This window comes from Calliopsis andreniformis, chromosome 6 (genome assembly GCF_051401765.1).
Source record: "Calliopsis andreniformis isolate RMS-2024a chromosome 6, iyCalAndr_principal, whole genome shotgun sequence".
Taxonomy (NCBI): domain Eukaryota; kingdom Metazoa; phylum Arthropoda; class Insecta; order Hymenoptera; family Andrenidae; genus Calliopsis; species Calliopsis andreniformis.
The window spans coordinates 9180409-9192143 of NC_135067.1; the positions used below are offsets into that span (position 1 = coordinate 9180409).

Below are 11735 nucleotides of genomic sequence, written 5' to 3' on the forward strand. Positions count from 1 at the left end.
TAGATGGCTCTAGTAGTTCTTGATTCACGATGTATAAATTGATAAAATAATAATTTTATTATATGAGTTGATTATTTCTCGAAGAATTAAATTAACATAAGATTTTCTAAGTGTATAAATATATTAATTATGCTAATGTGAGTTGTTGCTAATAATTAATTAGAATTACAGAATACTCCATTAGATCCTTTTAATTACTTACGTTACAATAGAGAATCTAAATTTAATATACTTCGACAAAAAATGTTAGAAATATTGAAAAACAATAGTTTTTTATCATTAATAAAGAAATGTAGCGAAATATTTCTATCAATATCATTTTCCTACTTTCGTAATATTATCAATCAGGAAAATTTTAACATTGAAGGCACCAATAAAATAAAATTTTGTTTACCTGGAATACCATTTAAATATTCTTAGTGTAAGAAAATTTACATTTCTTTAATTAACTTTATCGTAAAGAATAAATTAATAATTGTGAAAAAGATGTTACATATAGAAACATTTTTCTGTTGTTTAAATACTGTTAAATAATGCTTTTAAAATAAGGGATCATCATAGATGTTACTCATTTGCCAAATTGATTAACTCCATGAAATAAAAGTATTTATAATTTATTTTAAATATAAGAAGTTAAGCATCAATCGTTTTTTCACTCAAATTTAAAATTTTAAAAATGGAGTTAATCATGTTCGCTTGTGAACAGCTCATATATCGCGAGTGAAATGTATTCAGCAACTCTGCAGTCGCTGCATTTGTTAATGATACGTCTGTTGTGTGAAGATGTCGTTAGGAATGTTCGTTCAGACAGGTCTAAACTTGCACAGACTCGCCACGGATGAGGCGAGGCAACGTTTAGTCAGATTCAGCGCGGTGCATAGCAACTCTGCGATTAAAATTCTAGTGGTCAAGAGTTCAGATGTCAAGACACTAGTAAACACTTTAAAGTTTGTATTCACTCTAATCTTGTGACTTGTTATTGTATAATAATAAATTTATAAAGCACAAAAAACTTATTGTTGAAATTTAATTCGAGTGTTTTAAAGTAATTCATATTTGTTTGAGAATTTATATCTGAGGTGAAAATAAGGATAGATTATGGTGACAACAAGAAAGACAAACGACAAAGATAGTAAGGAGTTTATAACGAATAAATACAGTACTTAAAATTATGTATAATTTATTCTCTATGTAAATTTGTTGTATGTCTTGCTTTTTACTACTTTTATTTTCATGCAGCAAAGGTATTTAAACTTTTTTCTAATATACGTACATATGACTTAATATAACTTTAATAATTCTTTAAATTAATTTAAAAATCTGTGATATTGCTAAACGGTATAATTTATTGGTATAAGTAAATAGTGATTTTTCACGATCTAAATATTATAACTTTATTGTAGAAATTGTTTGTATTCCTTCGTCTTATGTCTATCCTGCATTTTCCTTCACGTTGAAATTTCTCATAATTGCATAAACATGCGCAATTTAAATACCAGTGATATCAAGCATTAGTTCTGATACCAGCATTAGTTGAACGAATTTTTAGAAACAAGTTTCCCAGTATTTTATATTTTCCTGAAATTATCATGTAAATTCAAACAGTTTAATTATCGTTTTTTAATTCTGTCAACACATTTGTTCCATTTTCACACATTTGTCAACTTCTACAATGTCCTGTAAGTCTACCAATCGTCGATAGATGGTGGTATAGTTGCTTTTCTCTCTTTGAACATGTACGCAGTTTCTCAAATGAAATTATACAATCAGCGATTGAAATATAATTTAAAAAATATAATAATAATCTCCTCTCTGAAATCTCTTAAACCGATTTGCATGTGGACCATCATCATCCATTAAAGAAATAGATCGCAGTTGACTAGCGTAGTGCAGTATAACTGTTTCCGAGCTGAAAGGCACAGCCATCTTTTTTAGGGAGATGATGCAATCGATGACGCGTATCGATCGTATCGCCAATCTCCTTTAAAATGCGAAATTCCTCGCCAATTGGTACTCGTTTTCAAGAGAAATTCAAAAACCAGACATCAATCGAATCGATTTTGTTTGAACAAGAAATCGAAACGATCTCTATCAAGTCGCAGCCTCTATCGGATGTTAAGCGAAAGCCGCCAGCTGGGAGTGCTATTTTGAACATAGCGCGACGTTGCCAGCTCCACAAGACCGAGCAAGTTCAAACACGTGCCCTGTGTTTTGCTCTTGGAGAGAGATAACTGCGCTGCCTGGCAAAACAGAAATGTTTGCCTTCCACTTAGTTCGTTGTCGATGTTCCTCGACCAGAGGCGCGAACGATGTCAAATTGCAATTAAACGCTTTTAAACACTCGTAAAACATCATCCAGTCCCTACTTAACATCCATTAAATACATTTCCCTCGAAGCATATGAATATTCGAACGAAGAGGGAAACTTAAATTCAAGAATACCCAAAATATAATATGCCTCCATAAATATTTCATGCCTTTCTGAATTCAATCCCAGATTATATTCTCTTAATATAATGAAAATGAGAAGATATTTTAACGAATTCTATTGAAAATAGTTCTCTTTTAGTTGAAATTGATTAATTTCGAAAAGAATTTCGCGAAAGTCGAGCTCACAGCTGGACAAGAAAGTTCAGAGGCTGAAAGAATGGAAACGTGGCAACGCAGCGACTGCGTGAGTCGAGATGCGCGGCATGAATAGCAGCGACGTGATGGGCCGCCCCGTTGTCAGAGGCTCGGCGGGGCAAAGGACGGGGTAAAAGTTTCCACAGTGGTGGGGAGTGCCAAGGGACGCTGGGACGCTAGGAGGGGAGCGATACGCTTCGCGTGTGGTGGTCGTCCGTGAGCGTAACATAACCGAGGTAATGTTACAGAGTTGCTGTTTACGGGCGAGTTTTTGGAAATTTCATGAACACATCCAGCTACTCTGTTGAATTCGAAACGCGCGGCAAATTGAACTTAGCGAGGATCTACACGTTACGGCTGCTGCATGATCGCCATATGGTTCATGAAAATAGAACTAACGGAAATAGTACGCGACCTAACGTTTCACCGTGACTATCGAATATGTAGATAATATATTATTGATACTTCCTCGTGGAACTTTCTGCCGCGCGAATCGATTCGAACTCGCGATTAACTTCGCGATACAGAATATTCCAGTACTCTGGTATTTCGAATATACAGCTGTTGGGAAAAAATGGTATCGATTTGAAGAAATTTATATGTACATATATGTGTGTGTGTGTACATACACGTATGTAACTGATGTTGTATTGGGTAGGAGGGTTGAGAAAAAAATTTGAAGAGCGTTAAGCTCCCTTCACACTAGTCCTCTTTTAGCGATGCGATTATAAGACCTTGGGAGCGTACACACTACGCCTCGACGATCGAACTGCCAGTTTAAGCTTTCATTTGAACGAATTGGCCGCGTTTGCGTCATGGGACAAGAAACGATTGTCAGTTCTTTGTTTGTACATAAACGTAAGAAACACAAGAAGGTGCGTGTGAGAAAATTCTAGGCGCCTTCTATGTAATATGTGGCGTTTGTTAATAAAATACTCATCTATGCATTCAAAATCGAATTCTCTACGGATTTTTTATTTTTGTACCGTGTTACCTGCAGCCAGAGCTCGCCTTTTATCCCGCGATACGTGCCAATTACGCAGCCAGTGTCTGCCTTGGCGCGCTACAATCGCTAGGACAAAGTTAAACGCCATATAAAGCGCGAAATCTTATAAACTATGATTAGATACGTGCTTACGCGTATTGTGTGTGAGGTTCATTTTTGGTTAAGTAATTTTCAATTTTTGTAAATATTTTACTTGTAAATTCGTTAACCAATAATCTATATCTAGAATAATCACTGATCAGATATGCTGCAGCGATTACGATCAAATCTTGGATTTTTTCAAATTTTAAAGTTAGAGTACTAAGAACGCCCCCTCTGTAAAGTTTGCTGTATTTATGAGTAAACGAGTTTAGTTTTCGTGTATTCTTACTCGTCTTTGAGAAGACAAAAATTAGCAGTATATACAAGTTGTTGTTGAAAACATATAAAATTGAATGTCAGTAGTTAAAGACGTTATATCTTTTTTAGCTAAGAATGAAATACTTTTTATGATCACACCTTCGATAAGAGAAAATCGAATTACGAATACAAGTTCTTAGTCTCTCAATGTATCTAAGTTCATCGTAAGTGAATCGAAATACGAAAGTTAATATCAATATCAATAATAACACTTTTCTTTACTCCATATGCATGGACCATATTTGTTCCAAAGGGATTTCTCGAAAACTAATGTATGTTCTATATAAAGATTACAATAACAGTATTTTTTTTAATTAGAGGCAATAATTCTTACATAGAACGTTTAAAGAAGTTCCATGAACTGTTTTAAAGTTCCACTTATTGCTAAACGTGTAATAAATGACCAACGTTTAAAGGTATCGAAATTACGTTTAACCCTCAGCTACGAACACTCAATTTCAAGCTACGAAGTCTGACTAAATCTATTGATATTAATTATTTGGAGTATACGTGCGACATATACTCCAAATCTTCTTGATATAAAATCTTTCATATTTAACTGCGAGCAATAAAAATATATCACGTGGAGCCTACCAAGCTCCATATCAATAATTAAAGGTTAAGGAGGAAGGGTTAAATTAAAAAATCCAATTCAAGATTATCCATTCCATCTACTGAATCACATCCCAAACAATCCCGTGCTTTCTCACCGCTGTCCACCGGCAAACTGAGCCCTCCGATCCGATGAATCATCGGCATGTCCGAACAAGTCGGCCACTTTCCATTGGCCTTTACAAATTCAGCCATTATTAAGTCAGGCCTAACTCAGACGACCCGTTTCGACGCGATGATAGCAGCCCAGGCGACGATAACGCGCCTCGAGAAAAGTAAACGATGCCCTGGAACAAATTCTCGGGCATTAGAAGAAGTTCGAAATTCGAATTGAAATTCGCTGGGTCCCGCGTCGAAACGGGAGACGGTAGTGTGAAGGGGGCCTTATATGCGCTCGAAATCTTCCGTTTGAAGATTCTCGAGAAACGTCGTCGTATGTGGTGCGCCGCTGGCGCGCGCTAGCGACGGTGAAATCGTAGAGGGGGCGACCCCTCTTGCCCTGCTCCGTAGCGCGCAACGTCATTGTGCCGTGCGGGGCCATGATCGTTGGAGTGTGTGTGCGTCCCTCGAGCTTCGCGCGGACCTGCCCAGTAAATACGAGGCTTCCGTTCCCCGTGTACGTGTCGAACGCGAGCGCGTAGCGAAAAGGAAGGAGGAAAGTGCGGTCTTGGCGTGATCGTTCCACCGCGTCCCGTATCACCGGCGTGGCCCATCATGCCGTTGAGTATTGGGGTTAACCTAAGAGTGACCGGCCACTGTAACCAGGGCGGTCGGAAATACATGGAGGACATGTTCAGCGTGGCCTTTCAGTCGACACCGGACGACAAGGACCTGGAGTACGCCTTCTTCGGGATATTCGATGGCCACGGGGGCGGCGAGGCGGCGACCTACGCCAAGGAACACCTGATGAACGTGATCATCAAACAGAAGAACTTTTGGAGCGACCGCGACGAGGATGTGCTGCGAGCCATCAAAGAAGGATACGTGAACACGCATTACGCGATGTGGCGGGAGCTTGGTAAGAGTGCCCCTTGATTACTTCCTGTTCCGTTGTTTTACCGTTTCGCGAGCTTCTTTCGCGTTCGGAACGTCCTCCAAACGTATTTCGCACGAAAAGATACGGTATCGAGGATTTGTTGGGGAATTTCTGTCATTGTCCCGCGTATTTCCCCCACCACTCATGCCTGATTAGGTTAGAATTTAGGTTATGTAATCTGAGCTAACCTGAAAGGTTCTGTTCCATGAAAAAGTTGTTCAGAGAAAATGTTTGATATCGGTGGATATAGTGTGATTGATTTGTTGTTCGTGGGAACGAACATTTTGGGGAAGTGGAATATTGGAAATGTATCTTCGGTGTGTAATCACTGATGGATATCTGTTTTTTGGTAGATAAGTGGCCAAGAACGGCGTCTGGATTACCATCTACGGCTGGGACCACTGCTAGCATAGCGTTCATTCGAAAGGGGAAGATTTATATAGGTCATGTTGGTGACTCTGGCATAATATTAGGATATCAAGTGGATGGTGATCCCCAATGGCGAGCAAAAGCTTTGACAAAGGATCATAAGCCAGAGAGCACGCCAGAGATGATAAGGATACGAAAGTCTGGTGGGAAAGTAGTCAGTAAATCTGGCGTTCCAAGAGTTGTTTGGAATAGACCTCGTATAGGACATAAGGGACCGGTTCGAAGGTCCACCCATATAGATGAAATTCCTTTTCTTGCTGTTGCTAGATCTTTAGGTATATTTTTGTCTCTAATTGATATCAGATTCATGATTCTGTGGAAGTTACTAAATTATTAACTATTTTATATTTTATAGGCGATCTCTGGAGTTACAATTCTGAATTAGATACATTTGTTGTATCTCCAGAACCGGATGTTAAAGTAGTTGCGATTGATGTTGAGTCACATCGTTGCCTTATTTTTGGAACAGATGGACTGTGGAACATGTTAACACCACAAGCTGCTGTGGCTATTGTTCAAGCTGCAGATAGACATAATGAGAAACATTTGATTGCTTCTCAGCAAACGTGTAATGGGGTATGTTTCACAAATTTTTAACACAAAATTGAAGAGTTATTCTATACAACAAAATAAGACAGAAATCAAGAATAACGAAATTGCGTTTTAACCTTTATGAATTATATTTTTAAAGAAACCATGATCATTGCTTTCCATGATCTGTGATCTAATTTGCCAAATTTCCAAGCAGATTTGATCTATTTTTAAACATAATTAACAAACGAAATCTCAAACGCAATTTCGTCATTTTTTATTTTTGCTATTGAACTTCTGTAGTTGAATACTGTATATAACACAACACATTAATAATATATTTATGATTGTTTCTTTAAACAGCAAACTGACAATGTACAGTTATGGATTAATCCTTCCAAGAGTTTAGTAGATAAAGCATTAGAAAGGTGGTCATCAAAGAGGCTACGCGCGGATAATACAAGCGTTGTTACATTAATGTTGGATCCACCAGGTCCATCCCGGAAGGTATGTATTCATTAATTATAGTTTACTAGCAAGCTAGGGACATGGTATCTTAGTTTACAATCACTTTAAAATTTTTTAAAATAATGCTCACCTCTAAATTTAAAAAATTGTGATTGATCAAACTTATTTTCTACTTTAAAAGGTTCTATTGAGTCAAAAAGAATGCATGACGCATGAAAGTGTACATACAGCTGCGACTACACTTGCCACTGAAAGCACAGAGAAGCCTGCTTATAATCCAGAAGCTTCATACATACCAAGACCTCTTCCCATGACAAATCACAATGTCGATCTTCATAAATCAGACTTCTTGGACAGAATTGAAGAAAACATCCAGGAAACGAAATCGGAAGAAATACAGATGGAAAAAGTAGAAGAAAGTACCAATACGATTCAAACATTGCATGAAGAGACAACGCACAAAACTATCAAAGAAACATTTGTGGAAGAAAGTATTACATTAATAAAAACAACAACCGATAATAGCACTGAAGAAAATGTGAAGGTAAATAACGAAGAATTAGAAACACCGCTAGAAGAACTTGAGGAGAAGCTTATCCAGGAGGAGACCAAAGCAACGGAAGTGCAACACGATGTTGCGAATGTACTGATTCATCAGAACATTATGAAATCTCAAGAAACATCTGAACTAGAAAATAATAATGAGGTCAACCAAGACGGTGCTTCAAATGTGATACACCAAAGTGCATTTTCTGGTGAATGTGATGATGTACATTCTTCCAGTCCTGTTGCTAGTAATTTACAAAAAAATAATGGAACTGTCTCGGAGAACGGTCCCTCCAACGAAAACGAAGTGAAAGCTAATGTTTTAAACGGATCGCATCATAAACAACACGCGCTGTTCTCTGCTTCCAGGACAGAAATCCGAAGTGTGAGAAAAAGGCATAGTTTAAATTCGCACACGCGAACCACCCTTAAAGAATCGAGTTCGTTGGACACGAAAACGTACGTGAACTCGAGGTTTAGGCCGCGTAATACAAAAGTGTCTGTAACAGGAAACACAGTGGAAGAAGGTGTAAGGAACTCTGCGAGTAAAACAACTGGTAGTGCCGTCGGTACGAAAAGAAGACATAGTGCAATATCATCAAGTGTAGTTAGTACGGTGGAAGACACATGTATATTGCAGGAGCCTTGTGTCAAAAGAAGGACGCGTTCGGAAGATAGAAGGAATCCTGTCGACGAGAATGATCCAGCTAATCAGACCATGAAGGATGCGAGCAGCAGCATAAGCTGGCCTGCTGCAGAATCTAATATCACTCGTTCCACAGGAAGCACTACCACTGTACCTATACAAGAAAAACTATCTTCGTTAAATACCTTCCAAAGAAGTTTGGGAAAAAAAGCTACGCCAGTGAAGGCTATCAGAAGGCCGTCTATTAAAGGTCTGTTGAAGCAACTGTGGGCTGCTAGTCTTGGTGCGAGAGAATGGGATCAGGGGAGAAGTAATCGGTCGAATAGTTGTAGCGAGCGGAGGATAAATCGAAGTGTGTCTATTATAGGTTCTACGGATAGTACGACTGTTCCACAACGTTGGCTCAGGTTTGTCTTTTTACTTTGTACGATTCTATTAGACACGCATTAGTAGACTGCGGCTCTTCATGCATTTATAGCAAATTCCGATATGCAGAAACATACAGAATCCATATAATGCACAAAATTCTGCAAAATATCAGAATTTAAGTAGACTTTATAGTATTTAAAGGTTCGAACAAATCTTTCATTAGGTTGCACTTCTCTAACTTTCTGTAGGTACACTGAGTTCATTTTCTTTGCAGTGAATTCTGCTTCTTTGTAAACTGCTTCCGAATTTTTATGTTTCCTAATTAATCCTACAAACATTTCACTCAAGTAACGATGGCGCATTCAAATGGAGACTTCAATAAGTATCCCAGAATTTTATCAGATTTTTTTGAAAACTTAAAACTGTAAAAAAATAGTCGTGGGCAAAATGGACTTAGTGTGTCCACGGAGGGATAATTGCACTTATTTATGAAAATGGAGATTTGCATAAACATTCGCAGTCTACTTTTAGACTCACACTTTTACAGTAGTCTATATAATGTGATGATATTTTTTTCAGATCGGACACCATCGCCGCTGCAGCACCTGTAAAAACATTGCGCTCACGTAATATAGACATAAACGGTCACACAATATCCGCACAATTAGTACATCAGTACGGACTGGTGAAGCAAAATCGACTCTCATTGCCTAGCAAGTTAAAACAGTCTAATAATAACGGATTTCTACAGTCGAGTAGAGTAAGATCTTCCTCCTTGTCGTCCAGTATTAAGCAAAGTAGTAGTAATACTGGAAGCGGGACCTGCGCTACGATTAGTTCTACGAATACGGGATGCTCTAGTTCTGGAATGGCTAAAAGAGTAAAATCACCCTATAATCCTAGCGCTAGGTCATTAAGTACGCGATCTCGCATTAAGCGTCTTGGAAAATGAAGTAGGATAACATACTTTAATTATATTATGCGTTCAACAGGGTATTGTCTGTTACCCTCACCTGTGTTTATTTCACGCGCGCATCATCTCTCCGTCTTGAACGGAAGGTACGCTGGTTAAAAATCGCGTCTGTAGTATATTATTATTGCATTTTATTCTCGAGTCCTAAGAGAAACGCGAATATGTTGCGGGCACGGCTCTCGGCCCCGACCTTCCAGACATCTTGACGGAATTGGGTTTTGCATTTGGTGGACCAACCGATTCAATGTTTCAAATATTGAACCTCGTTGTTTACTGTTTTAGTATAGCTCTGACCTCCTCTTGAACTGTTTTTTAGGAGTAAGTAAACGCATATATATGAAGAATTTTTAGAACAACAGTTTGCTAATGCAGAACGGTATTCTAACAAACTTCCATGGCACTTTTACGGGTAAAAATTCACCGTATTTTTCGCATATGTGCATAGATTAGATGTATAGTAATTATTTGTTTGTTGAAAGATTGATCCAATTGCAGAGGTTTCGCAAACAGTGCTTAAGTCATTAAATAGGACTCGTTTCATTGGTTTCTCTTCTTTTTTTTCCCCATTCCTTTTTCCATTTTCATTTTTTTTTTTAACTGATTTCAAATATGTTGTCTTATTTTATTATACTTTAAAGTTTTGCGAATAGCCAGCACTGTGCAGTGCGAAATGTATTTCAGGAGAATTTAGGTTGAACGTTTTAGTTAAACGTGCGTTTACCGAATAAGGCAAATGATCAATGTGCGAGACAGTAAATCCACTATTAATATAGTTTTACTTTGCGATATTGTTCAGTAGGTGTTAAAACTAATGATATTTTCTACCCATGATGTTATTGCGAGCCTTTATTAAGAATTTTATTGTTATTACGAGATAACGTTGGGACCTTTTTTAGTTGACTTTGATTTATTCAAATAATCGATATTTTGTACATATGAGAATATCGCGAGTAAAAAAATTTACTGTGTCCACAGATTATTTGACCTTTCGAAAAATAAAAGGAACTGTGTATACTTTCGATAAACGTACATACGTGTTTATATGAGTATACTATTTTTATATTTTTATGTTTCATCAAAGACAGTGCAGGGGAGCATAAAATATATCAAAGAATAGAGAAAAATGTACGATAATGATAATGACACGTGCCTACAATAGTTACCATAAATGTATGTATATATGTATATACGTATGTATGTGTATATGTATAAAGTGTATGCACGCATGGGCTAAGAGGAAAACTTAGAAATATTTTTCTTTACTCTTATTACCGAGGAGTAGAATAAACCACCTAAATATCTTTTAACAAATTTTTTCTACAAAAAAGAGTAGCGCTCTTAATATTTCACATTTTACGAATTCTATTTCTTCTTGGCACATGCGTCAAAGGAGCACAATATATACATATAAATATACAAAACTATGTATGTATGTATATATATATATGTAATGTACACGTATATTTATGAATCTTTTCTATATGTACGTGTAGATGAAGTGTAGATGATTATGCTCATAGAAAACGAAATAAAGAGAAAAGAATATTTGCTAGCGTTTATTTATATACAAACAAGAAAAAATTATATTAAACATAGAGAAATGGACGAAAGTAGTAAAAGATGAAGAGAACCGTCTGGTTGCGCTTGTAGATTTAACATTCGTTGTATGTATAGGGCGTGAAGGAAAAACAAGTATTTTCTGAGAGTCGATATAAGAGAAACAAAAAAAGAAAATTTATCACAGACACAGAAACGTATAGTGAGCGAAAATTTATAGTTGTTTATCTCAGGTTAAGAATAGGTCGAAGAAGGCGGCGAACTCGAACAAATGTGTGATCACGTTTAAATTCTGTATATTTTAATTAAATAAACTGAAATATACAAATGTCTTTAGGAAATTTTCTTTTTAATTATTGCTATTGCTTCATTGTACAGTAGCCCAGTAGTGCCAGAATCTTGAGACGTAGAGATAGTGTTTCTACAGGCCCTAGTTTCTTATAAAAATGGAGACAAATAGTTTAGAGAGTAGTCTAATCTAAAACATTAAAGAATAATTCTGATAGTACACTCATCATCAAAGAGAGACCGATTTGGA

At 37.0% G+C, this 11735-nt stretch overlaps 1 protein-coding gene across 1 annotated transcript; it reads left to right on the forward strand.

Annotated features, from left to right (window-relative positions):
• The first annotated feature begins 5193 nt into the window (after positions 1-5193).
• On the forward strand, positions 5194-11529 carry Pp2c1 (protein phosphatase 2C). The gene is made up of 6 exons (XM_076380740.1): positions 5194-5660; positions 6032-6382; positions 6463-6683; positions 7002-7145; positions 7288-8705; positions 9247-11529. Exons 1-6 carry the CDS (start codon positions 5357-5359, stop codon positions 9617-9619), a joined length of 2811 nt encoding a protein of 936 aa, XP_076236855.1. The 5' UTR covers positions 5194-5356; the 3' UTR covers positions 9620-11529.
• The last annotated feature ends 206 nt before the right edge of the window (positions 11530-11735 follow it).

What these genes read in the sequence shown, in the direction of transcription:
- Pp2c1 (XM_076380740.1), top strand. Translation starts at nt 5,357, where the DNA reads ATGCCGTTGAGTATTGGGGTTAACCTAAGAGTGACCGGCCACTGTAAC. An exon ending in TGCTGTTGCTAGATCTTTAG is followed by an intron (nt 6,383 to 6,462) that starts GTATATTTTTGT and finishes TATATTTTATAG; the next exon opens with GCGATCTCTGGAGTTACAAT. An exon ending in CACCAGGTCCATCCCGGAAG is followed by an intron (nt 7,146 to 7,287) that starts GTATGTATTCAT and finishes CTACTTTAAAAG; the next exon opens with GTTCTATTGAGTCAAAAAGA.